The following is a 26,567-nucleotide window of genomic DNA, read 5'->3' on the forward strand; positions in this document are numbered from 1 at the left end:
ATAGCTTTGTTTGTATCACAGGAGAGTGAGTGGAAAAAAGGGAGAAAGGGAGAAAGGCAAAAAAAAGTGTATTTAAGTGCGTTTAAGTGCCTGAGCTGATATTGTTTCTAATGCAACTTGCTCACACTGTGGATACTGTGGATGAGTCAGTGCGTCGGTGCCTCTGCATGCTCGCATTGTGCATCGTTATTGTAAAACATCTAGGTCGATCTTTGAGAGTGCATGTGAGTGCACATATGCCGCGATGCGTTCAGTAGACCAGGCCATTGTGAGTGGTATGTACATAGTGCATATGTTGGGGGGAGGGGGATCGCTCACATACAAACACACACACACACACACTCGCATTTAGACATACATGTTGTAACACAAGCGAGCGGACGCACACATGCACGTACACTGTCGGAGCCTAAGGGGATAAAAGGCAGTAGCCTACTCCCAAGAATCCCCCATTAGGGCAGGAGTGCACTGGCCTCCCCTCGGGGAGAGGAGGACAGGAAGAGAGAGAGAGTATATGTGGGTGGGTGGTGGTTTGGAAGGATGCAGGTTATTGTGAGGACGGCTAATCTAATGCATCCCACTTCTCCCTGTTAGGGCCAGAGATAGAGAGAGCAGGGTTCCCCTTTGACCCTCTGCTGCAGCACACTGAATGGCAGCTATAACTAAATTGTATTCACTGTGAATTCTGTTCAGGACTGTGCCCCACAATGCACCTCTGTCGGTTTCAGATGATCATTAAGCGCTGCAGCGTGGTCAGCTCAACCGAGAACCTGTGCACTGAGAGTAAATAAGGGACTAGAACAGAGTCACAGAGTGCTTTTTTTTTCCATCTTTTTTTTTATTGATTCACCGGAGCCAGCCTCATCCTCTCTACCTCCCAAGAGTTTGTACTGTCATCTTCACCATAAACATGCAGAGAATATCGCAGTGTTTCCCTGAAAAGCCCTGCGTCGACCAACGCGCGTTGATCCTGCTTCGCTCGGCTCCACCTCCCCCTCCTTTGGTACTAGTGAGGTTTTTGTGTCAGAGGCTATTTTAGACGCACAGCCACTGACCCTACTGCATTTACCAAGGTGTGTGTGTGTGTGTGTGTGTGTGTGTGTGTGTGTGTGTGTGCGTGTGTTTGTGAAGGGTGTTCCAGAGAGGTCACCCGATTACGTTGAAGCGAGACGACCTCGTGGTGTATCGGCTCTTTAAGGAGCTGTTTTGTGCCATTTGTTTGTGGTTTCTTCAGCGCTGAAACCAAATCCAGCCCTCGCGCGGAATATTTAACTCCCTCTTTCTGATCGAGAATGATCTTCAATTGGTCATAAACCGGTCTAGGATTGTGTCACAAATTGCTTTGACTTCTAAGTGGAAGCTCGCTTGAGTAATGCCACCTCCCTTTAGAGCTGTCACGGTCACAGCTTGTTTAGCTGTTTCTCTGCTGCATTTGAGGCAACATGATGCAAGAGGATGTCAGACTCTTCTGTTTACCTCTCTCCGGAGCACTGTGGAGGAGGGTGTGTGTGTGTGTGTGTGTGTGTGTGTGTGTGTGTGTGTGTGTGTTTGTGTGTGTGTGTCTTGTTAGCACAGTTTGTGCGCACACTGTAGGTGTGTGTGGGTGGCTGTTTGTGTTGAATGGGCATCTATATTCTTCTTTCACGGGCAGAGCTGAAATATTGAGAGACAGAGTCTGTGTGTGTGTGTGTGCGTGTGTGTTTGTGTGCGTCTGTCTCTTAATCGAAGATAAATATGGTTCACTGCGGTTGCAGGCAGAGGTCACAAGGTGTGTGTGTGTGTGTGTGTGTGTGTGTGTGTGTGTGTGTGTGTGTGTGTGTGTGTGTGTTTGTGTGTGTGTGTGTGGGGGGTAGCCAGGTTGTAGAACGCAGCAGGGACTCAGGAAGTCAGCTCTGTAAGAAGTTGGTTTGTCACACAGACGGAGACAGACAAACCAGACAGTCTGACTCTTCTTTTTCGCTTTGAGTGTTTCCTCTCAGAATAAGCAGCTTCTTCATTTCCCACAGTTTCACAAGGCCGTAGAAGGGACGGAGGTGGTGTTGGCGGAGGTGGGGGAGCTTTTTTGCAAAGGGCTTAGTAGAAAAACTAATCACAAAAGATTTCCCCTTTGACCTATTGAGAAAAACGATTTTTATATACAGGCTAATAGAGAAATTCAAGGTGAGTTTTTGTTATCCTAACAGTTGACATTTTAAAGAGACACTAGAGACATATCTGATTGTAAGTGTTATTACTGACACAACTTCTATTTAACTGTCATCTGCCTGGTTTATATAAGTGTGTTAGGGCTGATTTTAAAGTGTGTGACAGTGTATGTGAGATTGTTGTCCAGCATGATTAGCTGTGTTTCTGCCCACTGTTTGAGCACCTTTTATTAAAAAATGGAAGTTGTATTGGCAAAACCTCTAACTGTGGTTGTTCCTTTAACCCCTATACAGTTTTGCCCCAAATTGGAGTTCGGGTGCTTGGTGTTAGACTCGCAGCCTTTCAGCTTTCAACAAAAAAGAAAAGAAAAAGATCAATAATTAATATACATAGCCATGAACTAAAATGCAGCTCCTACAGTAGTAAACACACTGACACAGTAGAGGTGCTGTATGTAGTGTCCACTCAGACTCCGACAGTTTATTTCCATGTGTATACGTGTGTGTGTGTGTGTGTGTGTGTGTGTGTGTGGTAGTGAAGGCAGTGGACTTGAGCTGCATCCGGCGACCTCATCCCCCTCATCCCGACAGGATTACTGACACAGGATCCTCGTGCCCCTGGCAGAAATAGCAAGGACCCAAGGGCAATCCACCAGAATATGGGAACTTCGGCGGGCCTTGCTGGTGTGCAAGTGTGTGGTGTTTGCGTATATATACATGTGTGTGTGTGTGTGTGTGTGTGTGTGTGTGTGTGTGTGTGTGTGTGTGTCTGTGTGTCTGTGTTTTCTGTGCATTTGCATGGTTATCAACTGGTTTGCGCTCAGTTCACTGCTCTTTATCAAACACAGAATTAGATTTTTACTAGACTATGTACTATAAATGAAGGAACATTTGTTTTGCATGAGATGCGTTACAGGACCTCACATAATGAGGTCATTGTGCAGGGATAAGAAAAAATGTGGCACTCCACATTGTTGCTGAGCCCATATTTCCACACACAGATACTGCATCAAATCCCTCTGAACACAGGATCTTTGGCTTTACATGGCACCCGATGACTTGCTGTCCACTATGAAATAGATTATCCAAAGCTATGAAAACAAAGGTGTGTGGTCTTCGGAGACTTCCACACTTTTTCTCTAAACTGGGTCACAAATGTGACGTTTTTTTTCCCCCTCAAAGCTAGTTTTCACCTCAATGGAGCTTCATTTGTATTCTGACGTACGGATCAATACTCACCCTTTGCGTTCTCCGTTCAGCCTGCGTGTGCATAAAGGTTTAGTGTGCATCTTTTGGTCTGTCTCCGTCCGTGTCTTTAGTTTTATAAATACTTACTTATGTTTTTTAAATCTGTGCATGTCATTTTTTGACAATCATTTTTGCCAATAACACATCCGTACAGTGATGAGTCTTAGCATACTTTGGTGACAGGCTCTTTAAATATAATCACCCTATATTATGTGTTTAATCGTGCTTCCCAGCTTTGTGATGTAAAGAGAGGGAACCGTTAGATGGGTCTTGAATTGCAGGCCACACGTCTTGAGTGCAGTCATTCATGTGCGCCACATCAAATCGGACGACAAGCGAAGCCCGTACGGCGTCAGACAGACAGAGGACGACATCCCGTCAAAATTGATGGGACCTGATAAGCTCCCCAAGTTTGGCAGTATGTCCCAGAGATGAAAACATCCAGTACACGAGCAGTGTGCTCTATCTAATAATAACTGTTTTCATGAAGAAAGCTGTTCCCAGGGGAAAAGGGCAGGGTGTTTTGAGGTAAAGTGCATCAGCTGAGTGCATCTCTAAGGGGTTTTTAACCCTAAAGGGGTAGTGCATATGAACTGCGGTTTGGTGCCATTGTGCTTGTCGGGGGTTTAGTGAAGTCCACACTTCTATGAGCGGCCGAGGTAACAGCACTCTGCTCTCTTGAGCCCCATTCAAAAATGTCCCAGAAGCATCCAAAAGACTCCGCTCGCTGCTCCTGCCAAGGAAAATACGGCTTATGAAATGGAAATTCTGAGACCATTCACAGAGTGCCAGGAATGACTACAAGAAGAAAAAATATATATATACTGTACATATATATATATATATATATACACAGACCATGTCCATCGCAGTACTTCCAGGGGTTGAAGTCTGAGGGAGAAAACACGCACCTTGCTCAGACAGACACACACATAAAAACGTCGTCGTCACGGTTTAATCGGTCTGACGAAGGACAAGCGGCTATTTTTCTGGTGTTCCGGTGTGGCCAGGCGAAATCCGGGCCAAGACTTCCTTTTCCGTGCACTGATCCTCGTTTACAGTTCGATTAGCAACTTGAGATGGGAGATTTGAGTTTGTATTTGAGAGACCATGTGTGCGACCGGATTGTTTCAGAAGTAGCCGGTTAAAAAGCTCATTTTAAACCAATAAAAAGCGTACATCGACAGACAATAGCCGCAAGGTTCCTCGGATTGCATTTTGGCCAATGGGTTCTGCCTCTTTTGCTCTCCTTGCGGACTATTTACCTGCAAATCAAAGCCTACCGAAACGTGATTGGCCAAAACTACACAGACAACAAACAGAAACCAGAATGCTTACGATGGCAAAATCTTGTCCCGTTGCCTACAGAGTCTACATATATCAGAATCTGTCTACAGAGATTATGTCTCCCTTGGCTCTGCAGGGAGTTTTGTGTAAAGTATGTCTCTGTTACAAATGTGGTACATCAATTTGAAAGATGTGGACATTTATCTGTCTGAGACGGTCTAATGGGGGGAAAAAAAGCATTTGTTGCATTATGGGAAATGTAGGGTCCTGTGTGTTTTTGTTTAGAGAGACTTTGATGCGTCTCTTGTGAGTGCACAACTCTGTAGTGCAACACTAAATTGCTGTTCTACACATTTACGCGCAATAAGCACTCCCATTTAGGTCATTTGAGAGTTCATCTCAAGCTTTGGTGTGAACAGAGGAAGAGAACACAGCGTGGGAGCTTCTTCACTTTGAGTTTTCCACTTGCTCATCTTCAAGAGGGACTCCGCATTAGATCTCGTGTGGAGGAAAAGCATTGCAGCACTCTGCAGACAGCGGTGACATTTAGAAGGAAGGGTTTGAAGTTTGAAGGCTACTTCGCCAAAGTGTGTTATGATGATGATGATGATGACGAAGATGACCATCACCCCCCTAATGTTAGGACAATCTATATTTGGGCAATCCAAATGGCATCTAAGCTATGTAGCTTTTTCTTTCTTCTGATTACATCCAGCCTCTACCTTATTTATGCGCTGTAAAAAACTCAATTACAAATGTTGAATTTTCAAAATAGATTATTTTTTCATTGCAGGAGAAAAAAATAGTTTTATTAGCTTTTGCTAGGCTAGGTAGTTGTGTTACCTCTGTTTATACTACACATTTTCATGATGTCTTATCTTTTACACAGTGAAACAGATGTCAAAAAGTCTGATTGTTACTAAATAGGTTCTGTTTGCGTTCTGGCTTCGTAGGGCAGCGCTGAACTCTGTGGGTTTTTACGGTTCAAGTCTCTTCGAATCTTTCGACCACTCAAACCGCCGCTATTTGCCTGGGTGCAGTTACTCTTTAAGCGGTAACTCTGCAGGGAGCCGTGTGAATGGGCTCTCAAGACCGGAATGAGGCCAACGAGATGAGGTCATGAGAAGACGCAGCTTAACGTGAAGCAGACTGAGGTTAGAAAATCAGCTGGGATTCAGCTGTGGCTCTATTGTGTCTACGCTGCTTGCAAACAAAATTAATCTTTCATTATAAAACATATATTTTAGACCTTTTATTTTCAAAGCCCTGCAAAGTGGCCGCTCAAACAATTATTTTTTTTCTGACTAGTGTTCTCTTAGCATGTCGTGAACATGGTCGCTACTTTTCTTAAAAGTTGCTGCACTGGGAGAGGAAGTGGAGGAGTGTGCTGGTGGAGCTAGCGGCCGTGGGGCTGCTTATCAGGCCAGTGTGTCACATTGGGGGTGTCCAGGGGGCACAGAAGAGGGAAGTGAGCTGCAGCAAAGAGGCCAGTGGCGCACACAGTGAGGGCAAAACACAGGAATTGCTCATCTCAAATCACCTAACGGCTCCGCCCCTTTTCGTGCATTTGCACTTGAAGCACAAGTTAATCATTTGTTCTATGATTTGCAAAATTTTTTCCTCTCTGTTTCCTTCCCTTGCGCTCCCTTTTTTTTCTTTCCTTCCTCTCCTCTCTTTGGTAGAGGACCGGGTGGGGGTGGGGGGAGGGGGTCTGTTGGCATTCTTGCACCGTGTGCTTTGCGCTCGACCGGGCCTTGGCTCGGGTCCATATCCCCTCTCTACCCTCTCTCGCTTCTCTGACTCCCGCCCCTCCTCCCCATTAAACACCACCCCCACCCCACCCCTCCTCAACCTCTTCAACTCCCCTCGCTCGCTTCCCTAACCACTGCTCCCTGCCAGCGACTCCAACCAGCCCCCACCCTCACCCACTTCTCTTGCTATCACCTTCCTTAACACTTCCTCATGTTTCTCCCATAATTCACTGAACCCCTTCCCCTTTCCCCTCAACCCTTTTTTATTTAATTTTTTTTCTTCCATCACCCTCTCTCCCATCCCAGCCCCGTGTGGCAGCAGGTCCAGCCTCTGTGACACAGATGCACCCGGTAGCTGTGGGCGCTCGACATTGGGAACAAAGCACCGGCGGGTGGGTAACCGTCTGTTACAGTGCGTTTTCAGGGGCGTGTGGCGTTGGAGTGCGTGCAAGAGGAAGCGGAGATGGTACAAGCAGCCAGATACTAAATCTGGTTTTGCGAGTTTGTTTAAGCTTAACTTTCACTCTAACAGAAAATGTCTTCATTGCACCGTGAGAGCGAACACCCAGAGACGGCGTTAAGCAGGATCTGTCTTCACAGCTCGCGCGTGCTGAGAGAACAAGAACTCACAGCACAAGCGAGATGAAGCCGAACGCGCTTTCGCAGATTAGTTTTGTAGGTTTGTTCCACACCTTTCCTGTTGAAATGGGTTCATGGGTTTATACAGCTGCACATGTAGGCATGGATGATGTCACCGGTGTACGAGGTCATCATTCGGTCTCAGCGTTTCAGTCGTTTGCCACCTCTAATTGATCCAGCTAGTCTGTTCAGGGTTGGCCTTTATCCTTCCACTCCAGCTCGTCGCTATCGCCTCCATCTGCACGAGGCCATCGGTCAACTTGTAAATAGCTGGACCTGAGGTCATGGATGTGGCTATGCGGTGGGAGTTTCAGTTCAACCTTTGAAATGCAGCAGACGCACAAACAAGCACAAACAGAAAAAAAAGCAAAGAGAGCAGCAGACCCTGAAATATGTATATATCCGAGTCCGAGCAGCAGAAAAAAACACATATATATATACTGGCCTCAATCTTCACCTGCTCCCTTTACCTTTTTTTTTCATTCGAGGGATTTCGATGGGGACGGGAGGGCGGGTATAGGAGAGAGAGAGAGAGAGAGAGAGAGAGAGAGAGAGAGAGATGAGATGCCTCAACACTCCACTGCCCTCCTCCTCTCCATCTAACTCCCCCACACACCTGGGATGGCCATTTCATTTCAGAGTGCAGCAAATGGAAAGGTGATCTTAATCTACCCTGTTTCCCTCTAACCCCCCCCCCACTCTCTCCATCTCCCACACACAGAGCCTCATACCGCTGATGGACAGCACACTGCTGGTTGCCTAAGCCGTCCACACAGCAGACCAAATGTAGTGACAGAGAACACTAGGTGCACGTCGGTTTATTACCTCGAACAAATTCTCCTCATTTCAAGCTCAATCACTGTTTTACAAAAAAAATATGTTTGGGTTTGTGCTCCTGAGACGCTAACTGGCCGCCGCGCTACTTCCACGGGAGCGAAAGCAGTTGACTTCGGTCAAAGTGTTTCGACGTGACCTCCTCAATGAGCAGGTCTGCAATCTGTTAGCTCATTACTCAGTGTTGGGCTCTCTCCCACCGCTGTCAGCTCTTTGGTCATTACAGTCACGAGCAGACGTATGCAATGGCCATTGATTTTCCTATGAACAGCTCGCTGCAGGCCAGTTCATTAGGAAGGTGATCTCACACACCACTGGATTAGCTGGGCTGAGGGCACATTGGAGAAAAAAAAAGGTGGTTGCTCTCGAGAAATGTGCAACTTTGACAAGCGGTGCAAAGGTGTTTTTTTAGTTACAGTAACAGGAGTGCATGCTTTAAGCGTAGAGAACAAATAAGTTTGGATGAGGTCAAACTTTTTTGAGGCTCAGAAAAAGAACCTGTTGAAAAAGTGAAATGCGCTCCCTGAGAAAATGTGTCTCCTTCCTAAAAATATATATCGCTGTTTTTCTCTGAGAAGGAGAAAAAGCCTCCACCACAATGGTGGTCATCGTTGAGGAGAAACAAAACCTCCCTCTCTGCCTCCTCTCTCTTCCTCTCCTCAAACACATGGCTCGAGGCTGGACCGAGGCTGCACCCGCCCAGCCGTTGCCATGGCAACGCTATCTGGGCCTACCAAGACCTGAAGCCGAAGGACATCCTGGACAACAATACAATAGCAGCACAGCCAGGGTACCTGAGGGACTTAGACCTGAGAGGCGAGATCAGGGGGGGGGGGGGGGGGGGGGGGGGGTTGCAGATTGAGAGAGCAAATCCTCCCTCTTTGGAAAACCTCCCTCGCACACAAACGCAGTCAGGATGAGCCTTTTGCTTCAGAGTCTAGGAGCTGCTGGAACAATACCTGGATTTAAATGATCTATTTCTTTTGCAGTTCTTATTGAAATCCGTAAAAAGACATGTTTTTCATAACTATCTTGAGTGGATCTTCTGGTGAGTAAAAAAAAAAAATGTCATCTTTGATTACTGGACGAGCCACATGCATGTTAGAGCTGAGGTGGTCAGAATAGTTTGCAAGGACCGGGCCACACATCCTGCTGCCGGTGCCAGCCGTGGAGAGTAATAGAGATGTTTAGAGTCGATTTGCCTCGCTTGCATTCCTCCATGCACTGCTGCTAAAATAATAAGAGGAAGGGTTACCTCAGGTCGGTCCCGACTGGACGGGGGGGGGGGAGATACGGAACATGCATTGTTGTCATTGGCTCCGTTTGAGTATCCCCTCTTAAAGCCACAGCACGGAGCTGAGGAGCCCGACACCGCTGCCCGCTTTGCAGAGGCACAGTGCTCCGAGGCAGCGGGGGGGGGGAGTGTGTGTTTGTGTGTGTTTGCATGTGTGTCAGTGCAATCATATTAATATCACACGTATGAAATATTGTTGTTCTATTTCCGAGTGTCGGTTATTTAAATGTTTGTCAGTGGTTGGAGAGGACACGTTGTGTGGCTGACTAACTGTATATCAAAGCAAGTATTTGTACTCCATTGAAGCCTAAAGAGGATTTTTAGTCAGCGTTATTAAAGAGTAGTAGCCCTGCAGCAGCCCACCAGGCAATTGAAAATCGTCATCACGGAGAGGAGGGAGTCACGCTGTGCACTGGCTGAGTTCATACAGTTTGTGTGCACCTTTTGTCTGTCAGCTTCTGGTGGCTTTAAAAAACATGAATTTGTGTCTATTTAAAGTGTGTTTATCTCCCAGTGGGTGCAGGCACAACACTGTGGATGTCCATGTGTGAACAACAAGACCTGCTTAGTCATGCTAAAACACCCGTCTTACACCTCCTCTGTTTCCTTTTGCAGGCAGCCTAAGAAACAGGATGTTAATGCTTGACGGAATGCCTGCAGTCCGAGTCAAAGCTGAGCCCCTGGAATCGGAACAAGGGGTAAGAGAGCAGTTGTTTTCCAGACAATTCTCCCTTTTCTTTCTTTTTTTTTCCTGCTTTCCTTTCCGCCTTTCCTCCTCCTGGCAATGGGCTTCGTAATTACTCCCAGGCCTACACAAGTGAGTGAGTGAGAGAGTGAGTGTTGGGGGGACTAAGAGGAGTGGTCGGAGAGCATGGTAGTAAGCAGGAAGGGGAGAGGAACCGAGGAGAGGAGGAGGAGGAGAGCCACAGCTGGAGCAGGAATGCATCGGGGGGGGGGGGGGGGGTCTGTTCTGGCTGGGGGGATGATTGCGCAGATGTAGTCGCTGCTCCGGGGAGGAGGGTCACACGGGAAAATTTAAATCTTATCTATCTCGGTCCGTCCCTGCCCCTTCACGTCCCTCAACTTCCCTTCGTCCTCCCCATACCCTTCTTCTTCTTCTTCTTCTTCTTCTTCTTCTTCTTCTTCTTCTTCTTCTTCTTCTTCTTCTTCTTCTTCTTCGTCTTCTTCTTCTTCTTCACAAACACACGCGAGGAATCTCTCTCTCTCTCCAGGGACAAACACAACTGTGCTCTTCCTCCGCAAAACGCTTATCACAGCTCCATCTCTTCCTCGCAGTGCTCTCTGTCACCTCTGTGTCGGGTCTGTCAGTCAATATGAATTCATCACACAGAAGAAGTTAATTATCCCTACAAGGATTCTGAGTTTTTAAATTTGGGTTGGCTTTGCTCAAAACGCTCAATTCTATCTCGTTTTTGAGTTTTATGTTCAAATGGACTGTGCTTGTGTTGACCATGTTGGGAGTAATGGAGGTTTTTCACAGCCCACGTACAGTATCAGTGCTCTCTGGTCCGACATACCTAGAAATAAAGTGGTCTTGTTATGGAGAAGCTGTTGCTAGGCTACAAGGGCTTTTTGTGTGGCTGACACAGCTGTGTGTGCAGCGGGTGGTGGCCACTTAATATTTGTAATCTTGATGAATTAGTGTTAGTTATTATTGATTTCCATTCATAGCATATCAATAATATCCCGGCCCCTAACACATCACCGAGGGCACTCCGTGGGAGAGCAGCTAAATAGTTGCCGTTGAGACGGAAAAACCGAGAGCATTAGCTCGTGATGAATGAGGAAAATAGCAGCCGCTCATAGCCCATCGGGCAGCGTCAGTCGTTTGGCTGCGTAGGTGCTTAGTATTGATAAGAATCAAATCTGTCTCTCCACATCTAAGGGCTTGACAGAGAGGCAGCAGGTGGCCGGCCTTGTGGGTGTCCTCGCACTCGGCTGTGGCTCAAGGGTTTGAGTGCCGTGCTCCCGAGCTGCTCCCTGTTACCTGGGGTTTTGAAGTCATCCTCCATACGTTGCAGTGATGTCAGTCACAGACAGGATGTGAGCACTGCAGCCCACACAGCTTTTTCTGAAGTGCGCCGAGATCCAAATCTTCGCCCCTAAACAGACTGTGCTTCCCTTTCTAGACGGCAGATGCAGACAGACAGTTTAGCGCTGCTGCAGAAATGTGTTCTTCATTTGGGTGGCGGGGGGCCAAGGGCTTGCTGGAAATGGTCTGCCTTGATAGACGATTCGCCCGCAAGGGGCTGGAAAATCTGCCCCGCTAACCAGTATCCCCTAATAAAGACAATGGCATGAGGACAGAGGCAGGCAGGCTGGTCGAGCATATCGTTATGTGTGTGTGTGTGTGTGTGTGTCGGAGAGTGTGAGTATGTGTAGGATTGGGCGCATACATGTGTTTATAACTGTCAAAATGAGAGCAGTGGGTGGCTTAAGTTTTTTTCCATTTGTGCTGGTTGAGATGCGTCTGAGAACCTAACCTGTTTTCACTTTAGTGTAACACTACACGCTCTGTTGTTTTGACCTTTTCGCACAGGAGCCACAGCAGGATTGGCCAATTTTTGAACAGGTTGTCAGTAACAGACTGTATTCCCAACCGTCTTGATCACTCCTCCAACAAACAAGAGAGGCTAAAAGAAAATGAAAGTGAGTCAGATAGCACATTCCTTAAAGTGGAATCCATCCGTCTCCCGCTCTCTCAGGTGTTTTGCCACAATATATCACACTTGGTCGGATATTGGGGCTGTCACTTTTCACAAATAACTAATTTGAACTAACGCGTAATTTGTTCAAATTCACATAAAAACACTTTGCTTGAAATAAACTAAAATGTAGAGAATAAACATTTCGATGTGCCTCCACTGCATCACTTGAGTGACAAGCTAGCGCTGCTATAAGGTAACGTTAGTTGCATTTGCGTTAGCTAAAAGAAAAGCCGTAACCTAGATTATTGAAATGGCAGCAGGACATGCAGCGAGTACAGTAAGAGGAATTTTTTAATTTCAGCCGACAATTTGAGTTAAAAATATAACACATTTTCTCCAAATTTGAATGGTTGAAAAGTTAGCTAATGTTAGCTTGCTGGATATTGTTGTTTAACAGTTAGTTAGCTCAGGAGTCCTCTTGTACCATACCTTTAATCAAATCACAGATGAACATTTCAGTGATTTAATCACGAGTAACACGGCATTACTTACAGTAAGGACACATTTGATGTCTTGTGCTCGACTAACTCTCAGTCAGGTTTGCTAAAGATAACATCCGGAGGACAATGTTGGGAAATTCAATATGCTATGATTTTCGCTAAGCTAAAAACGTAGCGTTTGAAGTGTTATGTAGTACAATCACATGCAGCACGTAACATTTCTGTGTGTAGACACCTACATTCAGCAAATCATAGATATTCATAGTGTTCCAAATTGATATTAGACTGCTAACCAAATTTAGACTATAACTTATATATTTGAGAGTGTAAACAAAATCTGATAACTCTAGGCCAGTATGTCCAGATTAAAACAACATATTTAACAGAAAGATATATTAAATAACTTTGTGTTTTTAAGGAAAACAATTGCATGAACGGATGTGTGTAGTTTTGCCACAACAGCTTTGAACGTGGCTCAGCCAATCAGAACAACTGTTTTGTTAATCACAAAATATTACTGAACAGCATTCCGATTCCACTTGCGGTTGGCACAAATACATTATCTTCAGCTTCCTCCCTTTCCTCTGACTTCTTTCAGACGTAGGGAGAGCTGGCGATACTGCGGAACTTCCGCGGCCAACTAGACACACTCTGAGAGCACTCACTGAGAAAGACGAGATTTCTACACAGAGATCAGCCTCAATGGATCTAATGACTTCAAAGCCTCGAGGCAGTATAGCTCCAGGCGGTCCGTGACACTCGCATCCTATACAGAACATGCAAACACGGAGAGATCCCGTGCAAAAGCAGCTGGATGATAGCCTGAGGGTCTGTCAAGAAAGGCTGCATGGAGCTGATGTGGGGGGTTGATGCAAGAGAAGCACTGAGGACATTTGACACCACAAACATGCATATTATACACCAAGTGATATTTCATTTGAAATGTTTCTGAAGGTAAAGCTGTGGAGTGGCAAATTGGATAGATGGTTAAATGGCAGATTTACTAGCTGGAATAAAATCGAATGAAAACTTAGATAGCCCAAGGGAGGGATCTGTTGGTCGAGAGAGACTAAACTTAGAGCGTTTTACATTACATACCATATAACCGCAGTGTCCTAGGTTTGATTCCGTCCATGGGAACTTTGTTGCGTGCCACACCTCTCTCTCCCCCTTTTCTACATTGTCGTCCCTCAAATGAAGAAGAAAATAGCAAAAAAGAGAGATCGACTAAACTAGATAACTTTGCTGTGACACGTTACTTTATATGTTTTGTAATGGTTATAAATCATTCAATAAAGGTGTAGTGTGTAAGATTTGGCAGCATCTACTTCTCCCGTGTGCCAAGCGTGTAGGAGGACTGAGGTGGCCCACGTTTCTAGAGCCAGTGTTAGGTTTGTCCGTTGTGGGCTACTGTAGATGGCAAACGGCTCCGTGAAGAGGTCCTGTTTCGTATGTAGATATAAACAGCTCATTCTAAGGTAAAGAACATTTTCAGGTGAATATATGCGAAAGAAAATATACTTATTTATATCATATTCCATTTCTGCCAATAGTTTCCCCTAAATGCTACACGCTGTTCCTTTAAATGCTGCTGTACTTCTCATAGGTGCTAAACAGAGGGGCTTAAAGTAAAGTGTTCTACGCTGACGAGGGTCAGCTGTGACTGAAATGTATGCGTTTTTGAGCTTATGAATATTGTCAGTATAACAACAATGAGCACAACTAATTCTTTCTCTGCAAACTCAGTCACCTGATTCTCCACCCATCAGAATGATAACTTCACAATCACCCCAGGAATATATTAGCATTATGAGTGGGCAAAACAACCCCACAGCCGACATTTGCAACTCCAATGTGGAGCAATAATAAAGAAGAGCTTGCATCAGCTGATTGGCATCATCTACATCATTCCTGCTTCACCATCAGTGGCTCATTCATTAGCTCCACGGCTACAGCAGCTTTTAGGATACTAATTTACAAATACTATATCGTTGACTTTGCCATCTAATAATTGTGTATGTCTTTATAAAAGGAGGTTAGGTCTCCCACAAGAAATCTCATCAGCCAACTATAACTATTTAACTATTAGTTATAAATAGTAAACAATTTTAAAGGAATTGTACTACTAGAAGTTTCTGCAAAGCAAGCATGATGATTTCAACTCATCCAGTGTTCTTAGCAATACCTACAAAAAATATGTGGATATCCCACAGAAATTGTTTAGTTTATTATCCACGTAATCAAAATTGCAGAAGTATAAAGACCGCAAAAGAAACCCACGCAGGGCGGCAGGGAGTGGAGGTGGATGGGTCCAATAAACACCGACCATTCACCCAGGAGACGGCTGTTCGCTCCCTGTGGGCAATGAGAAGTATTTGTCACGTAGGTAATATATTTCAGTAACCGCACTTCCGTAGTAATGAACCAAAACAACGATCTTTTACTGAACTAAGTAGCTTTGTTGCCTCAACCTATCCAAGTATTTCATGATATTTTCCTAAACCTAACCAAGTTTGTTGCCTAAACCGAGCTGAGTTATTTCCTGTGAAGACGTAAGTTTATTTTGAAAAGACCGCATGCAAGCGTAAATTGACACGCGTTGCTGTCTTTCGTAGGAAAACGCATAAAAAATGAGGGTTAACTTTTTGTAAGATATCATACAAACTGTTGTAAACACTTGGTAATAAGCGTATTTAAGCTGTCATGCCTATGGCTGTTTATATTCACATGATATGTCAATAAAGCTTTAATATAATGCCCCTCCCCCCCAATAAAAAAAAAAAACAGCAACATATTTTTATACATAAAAAACACAGTAAATCGCTTATTGGGTGGTATTATGAAGCAGGCCATAATGTGCTGTGAACCCTGACCTTGACACCACTGATTCTGAGCTGAACCCCTACAGGGTCCAGAGGTCATCAGAGGTCATCAGAGGCCATATTTCATGGGGTAGGGTTTGTTTTCCAACTGAGGAGGAGTTACACAGGGAGAAGTGCTTCTTGATTCATGGGGTCATAACACCGACTGTAGGTCGAAGACGAGTATACAAGTCTGGAGTAAAAATAGCAGGCTACTACATAAAAGAACACACACACACACACGAACACACACACACACACACACCACTCAGAAGAATTCGTAATTCACCACACATCCACTCTCAGCCAGCATTACATAAGGGGAAAGAAATGTCAGTCTCCAAAACAAAAGTGAGGATGAGAATCCACAGTACAGAGCGTTTTTCATATCTGCGGCAGCTGCGATTGGACCTCGAGTTTTTAAGTTTTCCGCTCTACTTTAACGAGCTTTTTCCTGTATGATTAGTAGAAAAGTCCTGAATGTACTCACTCCCTGATGGCCCTAAATGTGACTCAGCCTCTGAAAGGCCCCAGTTTGAGGATCAACACCACACGCTCGAGCACCCCTCCCACACTCGAACATAGCGAGTCTACATCTGCTACAAACATTTTAACAAAAGACGCGAGGAGCCCGGAGAAACAAATAACCTGCAGAAAAGTGAGTGTCGCCCTCTCTACAGCACGTCTTCGTCATTATCTTTTTTCCCCCAAAGTAAACAGGTTCCCTAAAACTCGCCCGGACAGACAGAGCGCTCGTGTTACAGTCTTCTCCGGTGTTAAGTGAGCGATGTGTGGAGGGATGCGCTGAGCCACCAGCATTTGGCCTTAGAAGGCCCATCGCTGAGAGACGGAGACAGAGAGAGCCGGTCAGGAAATTGAGCCCATATGAATGTTTTTCCACCGTCACAAAGGAGATTTAGGAGAGATACGAGGGGAGCCAAGAGAGCTGCTTTTCTGTGGGAGTGATGGAAAACAGGAGGCAGAGAGAGACAGACAGAGAGAGAGAGAGAGAGAGAGAGAGGCGCCCACACCAAGAGAGAAGAAAGACAGAGAAGTAGAGGAGGCGAGTGTGAGAGACACTATCTGCTCCTGCGTTTCATCTGTCTATGACATCATGCTAACCAAGGAGGAGTTGAATGCTTGAATGAACAGGAGGAAATGAGTTGCTCCTTTCCCAGTAACTGTCACTGCGTATACCTTTCTGACACGTCTCCATCATGCTGTGTTGTTGCTGAGCACAAAGACAATCACCTGTACTCATGAACATTTTGTGAATTGGCCGATTGTAGACGGAATAATAATGACAGGAGTAGTGATGTAAAATGTTGTGCCATGAGTACATTAATTGATGACAGATTGTTTCACTTCTTTCTTTCTTCGTGGTTGTGTGTGGCATTCAAAATACCAGGAATGAATTAAAACCATCTAACATCCCTGCTTCTTCTGCTTCCACAGTCACCTAAAGTGCGGCCTTACTCTGCGATGGACGGCGTGCCCTTCTTCCTCAGCAGAGTCAAAGCGGAGCCCCCAGAAGACCTGCTCGCCCACGACCTGCACTTCCACACGCAGACCGAGCCCGTCGACCTGTCCATCAACAAGCCCCGCCCCTCCTCTTTGTCCACCACCCCTACCACCGCCTCGTCATCCTCCCCCCTCCGATACGCCTTCTCGCCGTCATCTTTATCGTCGTCATCCTCCTCCTCCTCATCCTCCTCTTCGCCATCGGTCATCACCTCAGCCTCATCGGTGCTCACGCCGGGCCCCGGAGGCGGGGTGAGAGGTCAGCCGTATTTGCACATCCTGCACTCTGTGCCGCCGCCTCCGTCCAGCCCCCTGAGCCTGCATGGAGCGGGGAAGCTGGGCAGCCACGTCCACCGCATCCCGGTCGTGGTGCAATCGCTGCCCCTCATGTACACCACTGCCGTTCGATCACCCTCCAGCCTCAACAACGCCATCATGCTACCTCTGCTGGACGAGGTGAAAAGCCAGGGCAAAGGTGAGGGAGACCACTCACTCGGAATTTACTCCATATTCATACGGCTGACTGTGGTCTTTTGGGATTTTGATGAAACCTCTTTACTCATTCAGTTAAATGCTGTAATGTCATAGGTGCTCCAGCAACTGCAAGGAAATAATGCATTAGGATCGAGGCTTTGGGCTTTTTGCCTCATGATTATATTAGTTTTACATAGTAAGTCTCCAACTTTAATGGACAAGTTTTTCTCCACCAACTGAGAAATTAGACAAATATTATTCATTGAATACTTATAATGCTCAGTTGTCAACCTTTGCAATACACTTCAACTATATTCTTGCTAAGGCTTAATTAACATCCTCCCAAAGTCATGAAACACCCCCAAAAATACACTGGAAACCTTTTTAGAGGTGGAATAAAACATAGTCCAGGTCAAAAACAAGGGAGGACAAAGACAGCATGCTGGCATCAGGTTTGTAAAGAAGCGGTGATGTGATGGAAGCCTAAGATTTCCCAATGACAGGAGTTTTATATTTGTCTGTCCAGACCTCCTTAGTCAAAGAACTTGCAGACACACCTCTGTGAAAGCAGACTGTGTGTACATTCTTTTAGAAGCGGCCCCTCAGGCGGCGATGTTACCCCCCGTCAGAGTGAAGATGAGGTTTACAGGTAGAAAAGACTCTCCCATCTTTATCTTTATGCCTCTGGTGCAGGTAACCAGCACCACGCCGGCCGTTGCCTTTCTTTCTTTCTCTCTCTCTATCGAAACGCAAACATCCTACAGATTGAGCCTGACTGTAGACCTAGGCCGGCCTGGCCTCCAGCGTGTTATTGGTTTTCTCTCTGGGTGTGGTTTTACTGCCAACCACTGGGAGTGAGCCCACAGTAGGTGTTTCTGTCCAACTCTGAGCTGCACACAGGCCAACTGTTGGTTGTAAAGAAAAAAAAGAGGTTGCTTCATGTCACTCCCTGCAGGATGGACGGACACACTCGGACTCAGACTTGTGTGTGTGTGTGTGTGTGTGTGTAGGTGTGTGTGTGTGTTTGTGTGTGTGTGTGTGTGTGTGTGTGTGTGTACTGTACGTACAAGCAGCAAACATGTGTAATTAGAGCGTGAAGTCAGAGAGACACTTGGTCGGCCTGGGTGGGGTGGTCCCCTTAGAGACGGGGCGTTTCGTGTCTGCTCCCGAGGAGAGAAGAGGGAAGAAGGACGGACAGGAAAAACAAGGCTTGCATAAGAGGGTGTGGATGGATATTGAAGATGGGTGGCACCTACGCAAACAGACCCGCACACACGCACACACACACACGCACAGTCCGACATCAGCTCTGCCCGCCTCTGAAAGCTCAAAGCACTGAGGAAACGGGCTGAACGGAGTGTTTGAATGTTGGGTGTGGTGGATACAGTCACTTTTAATGAGATCGCAACCAGTAGACAAACAGAACATTTGGCTATTTATTGCACTTAATGGGACTTAATGAGACTGTTTGCGTTGGAATTCCCACAGCCTAGGTCCAATGAGAAATGTGCCACGAGATATCATATTTTAGTTTGTATGTGAGTGGATTCTTTGTTGTGTGTGTGGGGGGGGTACCATCTTATCTGGAGCTTTTTCTTTTTTAGGTTTCACTATTGTTTGGTGGCTTGGGGGAAAAAATTAGTTGTTGATATCAGGAGGGTCTCTATCTACAGCCCACTCCCCCTCCGTATGAAGTCAGATGTGAGGGTCAAGAGCCCATCTTGTTCACCTTGATACAAACAGAACAATCATGTGCACTGAAGCAAGTCTCAATCATGAAGCTTTCAACATGGATACTAAAACACTCGCACACACACACACACACACACACTCCCACTCACCCACATGCACACACAGGTTTGGCCATCCTCTTTAAGAGAGGGCGGGTACCCTTCCTTTCACTGCTGTCTCCCTGTCTCCGGCAGGAGGTTGCCATGGAAACAGGGCTTGACTGGATACAACAGGAGAGAAAGAAAGAAATCCGGTGCTCTGCCCACCTCTCCACCACTCCTCCTTTGTGTCCCTCGCTCAGAATACCCCCCCTTTTCCATCGCACGATGCATTTCTGACTAATTACAGGTTTTCCATAGGGCAGGCGAGTCTGGGGTGACCGCTCTGCATGTCTTAGTCAACACCCCCCCCCCCACACCCACCCCCACACCCCCAGTAATAACACCGTGTCTGCACCCAACTCTAGACCCTCATTATGGGCCATTATGGCCCCAGTCTCGGCTGAGAGGGCAGGGGAGGTGAAGTCCTGATAGCTTTTATAAAAGCGCCGGGCTTACAGTGAGTGGGGATGTTGGAAAAATGTATCACAATGTATATTCAGCGTTTGTGAGGATAACGGCAAGAATAGTTATTAGTAATATCTTGCAGTTGCAGTTCCCAAATTTAATCCAGTGGATTTCCAGCAACTTTTCCTTGACAAGTCGTCTCCGACAGGTTTCTTTTTTTTTTTTTTTTTTAACATTCATCTCTTGAGTTCTCCAGGATGTGCGCGGCCTGTGTCCATGGAGACGGAGAGGACAGAATGGCCCGCGGGCTCTGGCAATATATCCAATGAGTTGTTCAGGGGAGAAGTTGTCACAACTTGCGGAATAGATGTTACTTTGTCATGCGGCTCAAGAGACAGACACCCACAGCGCTCACTGGCTCAGAGGCTCACGGCTCATAGCATGCTAGCCAGTCCAATGTTGCATGTTTTATTATTTATTTTTCCCTTCGTGGTCACTGCTCAAAAGAGAAGAATCAGAGCTCGCTAATCAGCAGGATGTTCTGTGAAGAAGGGTGCAGCAGCGGCCGGGTGGATTCAGACTTTTGTGTCGTCTCCGGGCCTTTTATGTGAAAGTTTGTCATTACCACCAATACCATTCTCTGTCAGTCGCACATGTAGGGGGAACAGAGAGCGGAGTGGCACTCATGCACGCATGCTTTTAACTTGGACATATTCAGTATTCACACACACACACACACACACACACACACACACACACACACACACACACTCAATAACACATGTACAGCTGTATGATTCCTGTGTCCCGTCCTCACAGCATACATGGACCACAGCGGCCTGTCGCCGAGGCAGATCAAGAGCGACAGCGACGACGACGACCTGCCAAACGTGACCTTGGACAGTGTTAATGAGACCGGCTCCACTGCGCTGTCTATAGCCCGCGCCGTACAAGAGTGAGTATCAGGATCTGTGCACCTGTGTGTGTGTGTGTGTGTGTGTGTGTGTGTGTGTGTGTGTGTGTGTGTTTTGGGGAAATGTCGAGTCACTGCGCTGACCTTTTCTCCTCTACTGACCCTCACAGCTCTAGAAATCCTCATATCTCTGTCGTGGGCTGTTATTCCTGTTCTGTGTTGTCATGGGAACATGTTTGGGTTTTTAGTCTTGATCCTAACACTCCTTACAGTTTGCAGCTGTTTGGTGACATGGGAGTTTCAATTTGGTCGACTGTTACTGTGTTGTTATTGCTGTTAGTGTTCTTTCCAACACACTATCACTTACCCAAGTAGTAAATAGTCACATTACTGTATAGCTATTTATTTAAACAAATGCTACTAGAAGACAGTGTAAAATGTCACTGCTCATACAGACAGCTCATATAAAATATTCAGAGAATACGTGTGTATGCTGGTCTCTATTTGGGAATTTCATTTAAAGATGAAGTCCCCCGTGTTGTATCTAGTTCCAGTCTGGGCTGCCAAGAGTCGCCTTTGCCACTAGCCATTGTTTATCAAGCTGTGGAGATTTTGGGTCTTAAAATATAAAGAAAATGTCTAATGAATTTGAATTTAACAATCTGAAAGTTTGCATAACATGTGAGGATTGAACGAGTACAGTGGTCGTGTAGTTAAAGGTTGCAGATTGCATCCAACTGAATGCCCCTCCGCTCACCCCTCCCTTTCCAAGCATGTTGAGAACTATGGTGGCCTTCAGGTAACACAAAAAAAGTCTCTCTCTAGAGCCAGTGTTTGGTTTGTCCCTGCTGTAGAAACATGGCGGACAACAGGCTATGCAGATATTAGGCGTTCATTTTAAGCTCACAAAAACTCAACGATTCTTAGTTTTAGGTGATTATGCACCAATGAAAACATAGCTATCATTTTTTATAATCCATTTCTGACATTTCTATGTGCACCAATGTTTTGGGTGTGTATCTGTGCGTGGTAGTGCATCTATATGCCTGAATGCATATGGCTCAGACACACTTAATGCCCAGACATCGCAACTGCCGGTCCATCTGTGTTGGATGTAAAAGTCGTCCCCTCTCCAGTGGACGACGGCTTAAACTATCCTGATCAGGAACAGGAAATCTGACGTGTGGAGGAGCTCTTGGCTTGGTCCTGTGCCCTCCTCCTTCCCCTGCCGCCCATAAAACCCGGAACAGTCACTGCCGTTAGCCTGGCCAGACTCAAGTTAATGCCCGTAGGACTGTTATTTAGACCAACTCGCGAGGAAAGTATTCCAGGACTCCCGGAGGATCCTGCTAATGATGCAACAACATTAACAACCGGTCCAGCTCACGAGGCTTAACGTTGTGTACAAGACGTTGCATTGTTTGTTTGTGCATTGCTGGCCGTGTGAACAGCTACAGTAATGAAACTAAATGAGCTATTGTGGTTTCACTGTGCAACACACTGTGGTGAGGACTCTTGTCTCAGGCTGTGCTTTGTTCAGTGGAAGTACAAGTAGAAGTTGCTGTGTTCCAGGGAAGACACACACACACACACACACAGTTAGAGAGACTCAGTGGAGGACTCGGGTTTCAGTGCAGGTTATTGAAAGGGACAGGCATGCCCCTGAGTGCCACACGTGGGCACCGGGTGGTCAGAGGAGAACAGAGGTTGGCAGGTCCCAAGCTTTCACTACGGAGAGAAATCACCAGCCGTGGCTTTAGCAATGCCCTGCCAGGCCCTGCCCCACACACTCACCTCTTCGTGTGCAAAAGTGCAGACTGTGCTGTGTGGAAACTGCTCTTGTGTGCGTGTGAAAAACAAAAAAAAAAGGATGTGTGCACGTCAGTGAGTATTAATCCTTCCGCCGCGTGTTTGTACTGTATGCACGCACGTGTTTTCTGCACAGTGGACAGAACAGCTGGTTCCAGAAGGGAGGGCCGGGCCATTGTCAACAGGAACACAGACTTGCATGTTTGTCTGTGAAAAACAAAGACAGTCTGTAGTCTTCTTGAGTTACACGCCAGGTTTTTGGCCGCGTTCAGGAAGAATGTGCATTCTGTATTGGCACAACACACACACACGCGCGCTGTGTGGACATCTGCAGCGCAACAGAAGCCGGCGACGCTTCTCCGAAACATATCAGTCCATTGTGTCGCCCCCCCCGTGTTTTTTTTTTTTGCTGTTTCTTTTGCTCTCCGACGTGTGGCGAGGTTTGCTTTGCGTAATTTAGTGTCCACATTTGCACAAGCAGTCATCCAGAGAGCATCGGAGGAGAGGAGAGTAAGGGGGCGGAGGATGGGAGTGCCTGCAGCCTCCAATCCAGGTATCCATGTATAAATAAATGAGTGAAAGGGGAGAGTGAGATATAGAGTGTGTGTGTGTGTGTGTGTGTGTGTGTGTGTGTGTGTGTGTGTGTGTGTGTGTGTGTGTGTGTGTGTGTGTGTGTGTGTGTGTGTGTGTGTGTGTCATGTGCTTCTTGGGCAGCCTCCTCCATATTCATGCGTTTCCCTGGGGACGGGTGGATAGGCTATTGTGGGAGAGCGAGAGTGAAAGGGAGGAAGACAGTTAGAGAGGAGAGGGAGAGAAGGTGTGTGTGTGTGTGTGTGTTGAGGTTTAGGGGCTTGTGTTGGAAGGGGTTGTCTTTGTCGAAGTCTGGCTGGTCCCCGAGGACCCGGGGGCCACGGAGCAGAGCAGGTGGAGGGAGGAGAGGGGGAGGGGTGGAGGCAAGGGGTTGTATCCTCAGACAGGTACAGGAATGCCCAGTGGGCAGTCTTCCAGTGAGCACACACACACACACACACACACACACAGGGGCACAGACACAAGCTCTTTTTCCTGTTTTCTCGATAAATACACCATTACCATGGGTCTGTTTCAGAACCGTTGTCGTGACCTTGTTTCCTGTGAGAAGTTTGGAAAAACCCATGTATTGTGTTTGCATTGTGGGAAACCCCTGTTGCAGGTGACAAACATACACACTCTCTCTCCGACGCAGTCGCGGACAGCGGCGGATGAAGACGAAGGGGGGGGGGGACAAAGGAAGTGAAAACAGAGGTCGGCTCTGTTTCAAATCGTTCTCAGCTGTACTTCCTATTTCTCTCTGCTGCCTCGGGAGACACAAGCGGACGCTTTCACGCGGCCGTGATGCTGTGGTGACACGCGGAGTTCAAGGCAGTGTGAGCTAGCCCCCCTGGGCTCACGTGGGGAAATACAACCAATCAATTTCTCCCTAAGCGGCCGTGGCCGGAAATGTGGTGTTGAAGACATAAAGATGTGTTGTTTAGAACAAAACATACGCCCCACTCGCTACTTTGTGTTTCTCGTTTTCTACTCATTAGTTGATAGAGTTATTCAGCCGGGCCCAAGATTAAAAGATAACCTCTGAACATAACTTCTCCATGTTATAATTATAAATACGAATACTTTTCACTTGAAATGTGACCCAGCCGATCTCTAGTCGCTGGTTTTAAACGCACCAGTTGAACCAGTGTGAGCACATTGATTTTTACTATATTCTTACACATGCAGTAAGCCTGCTGGTAAAAATAGCAACTTAACCACCACAGTAGCATCTTTCAGAAGCTGAGCAGTAGAGTGTAGTGGTGGAAGTTTCTCAACACACAGTATGAAAATCCTTCAGCTCCAGTTGAATTATGCTGAACGATGAGGTTTCTTATTTTTTACATGACAAGAGCAACACAGGAGATCTTGAAATTGATGTTTGCATTTAAAGCTAAAATATTACTTCCATTGCGGATGATATAGGGAATTAAATTTCCATTATTCGTTTGGTAAAAAATGTACATTGCAGTTTCCCAGGGTCAAAAAAACGATGTCTTTAAATTTAAAATTTGATCACACCAACCATTTAAAACCAGGCAGTAACCTCCTGGTCTGAAAAGTGAAGCCGATTTAATAAGTCCTTTAAATCTGCATCCTCTCTACTGGCCATCAGGGGGCGACTCCTCTGGTTGTATAGAAGTCTATGAGAAAATGACTCTACTTCTCTCTTGATTTATTACCTCAGTAAACATTGTAAACATGAGTTTATGGTCTTAATCTCTAGTTTCAAGTCTTCTTCAATACAGCATGATGTTCATTTAGTACATTATGGTCCATTTAGAGTCAAACAGACCATAAAGCGGAGCATGTCTGGTTTGTGAGTTGTAAGTGTTTCCTTTTTTAAACTGTAAACCCTTCACAGTATGTTCAAACGTTTTGGTCGCCTGAAAATGTCTTCGTCAGTGTTCAGTTGTACCTAGCTCCACCCTCTCATGTCACTTCTGGTTGCAAAATACCAAGATAGCAACAACCAAAATGTGGAACTAGAGGCTTCAAACCAGTAGTATTCAGACCACTGTGACTACATCCACTTCTTATATACAGTCTATTTTGAAAACCCAGAATTTCAGTTTACTTTTTTTTAATGCTGAGTTTTTATTTTCTCTCACTGAATTCTGGTACTTTTCTGCCGTGACTTGATTTCCCCACAAGAATCGTTAAATGTCATCTAAGCGGATTTGGAAGTTTGATCACCTCTGTTTTGTTGGCGAGCGCTTGTAACGTCTGTGTTTCTGTGAGTGATGAAGATCACTAATCGGTAGCATGTGGGGAATCTCTACAATGACCCAAAATGGATTAAACCAGAAATCTGTCACCGAGCTCTGGGAATGGAGCAGTGATGACGACAGAATTATCACCAGCAGCGGAGAAACAGTTGTTGCACGTCAACTGAATTAGCAATGAGTCGTCGTTGCTTGTTCTTTGTTTTGGAACCTGTTGGACTTCCCAAATGGTATCATAATCAGGGAGTCACTTCATGGATGAAGTCAGAATGTAAACATCTGCCTCATCTGCTAGATGTCTGAGCTCAGAGTGTTTCCACTGTAAATCCTGTCTCTCTCCACACACACACACACACACAGTACCTCATATTCCAGTCTGGAAAACACTTTGTCACGCCTCTCTGCGTCTGATATCGACGCACAAAGCATCCGTTAGCGTCTGTATGAGACAAACCGGGCCTTCAAGTAACTACAATGTAAACCCATCCGGGTCATTATTAGAGGCTCAGAAGAAATGCTCAGGGAGTGTGATGATGTACTATAAAGACTGAAAAAAAACACTCAGGGCTTGTGTGTCAAACAAACACAGGACTTTCAATCAGGAGACCGGTGTTCGTGTCCCAAAGTTATGTTAGCGATGTCATGAGACGTGTTTTCTGTACGTATTTTACTTTGTTTACGTCTTACTTTGTGTAGTTATTCTAAACCAAATGTCCTGAACTAGGTGGATCTGTTTGGGAGATGCGCTGATACTGATATTGGTTCGATACTTACGTACATTTCTATCTATGTATCTATTTGTTACATTTAGTTTTACAAAGTTAGACAAGTAATGTGTCAAGATTGATTGTTTCCTTACACATAGAATGATTCCAGTCTCTTCCACACAGTGAGACACACAGCTTACTAACGAAACACTGTTATCAGATCAGTGCTCGGTATACCCAAAGATCAGGTATCGCTATGGGGAGTTTGATCGGTGCATCCCTGGTTTTGTCGCCTGAACCGAAGCAAGCTCCGGCAAAGTTTCAACGAGAACGCGTTGGTCTCAGATGCTTGTCTACATTTCTCTGTTGGATCAGGACAGGGCCCGATAATCTCATCAATCATTTCTTTTTAAAAACTTGCAGTTTTTCTTCTGCTTCATGAATACCCTTCTTTGTCTGAATGTTGCAAGTTTTGACATCACGTTGCACTGTGATATTTAGAGAGAGAGAGAGAGAGAGAGAGAGAGAGAGAGCTGGAGTCCATTTCATATCTGACCTGTGTGCTCATTTCCTGTACAGCTTCAGATTGGCAGTACACCAAGAGCAACAGGTGATCTGTATATGTGTGTGTGTGTGTGTGTGAGAGTTTTTTTTCTGTAATTCCGTGTATCTGTGTAGCATAAGCGCGCATCTCGATCGTGTGCACGCACATTCTGAGTCGGCATTTGACGAATCGTGCTTCGGTGGGACAGGAAGTGGGTTGTGTGTGTGTGCATTGGAGACGGTTCACCGGAGGGCCCCCCCCCCCCGCTCCTCTTTTTAAATCCCTCTAACACGACCGGAGCACCCGCCCCTGATAGAGACTCTGCGCTCCATCACCGCTG

General features: G+C 46.0%; 1 protein-coding gene across 1 annotated transcript in view; it reads left to right on the forward strand.

Moving 5' to 3' along the window:
- The window catches only part of klf12b (Kruppel like factor 12b), a gene marked incomplete at its 5' end in the record, with an annotated part of 36,712 nt that overhangs the window by 5,778 nt on the left and 4,367 nt on the right, over positions 1-26,567 (forward strand). The window contains 3 exon segments of the mRNA XM_079170046.1: positions 9,813-9,895; positions 16,683-17,223; positions 20,279-20,414. Of these exon segments, the coding sequence (XP_079026172.1) occupies positions 9,813-9,895; positions 16,683-17,223; positions 20,279-20,414 (760 nt within the window).

The sequence above is a fragment of the Pholis gunnellus genome (assembly GCF_910591455.1).
Source record: "Pholis gunnellus genome assembly, chromosome: 12".
NCBI classification, from domain to species: Eukaryota; Metazoa; Chordata; class Actinopteri; order Perciformes; family Pholidae; genus Pholis; species Pholis gunnellus.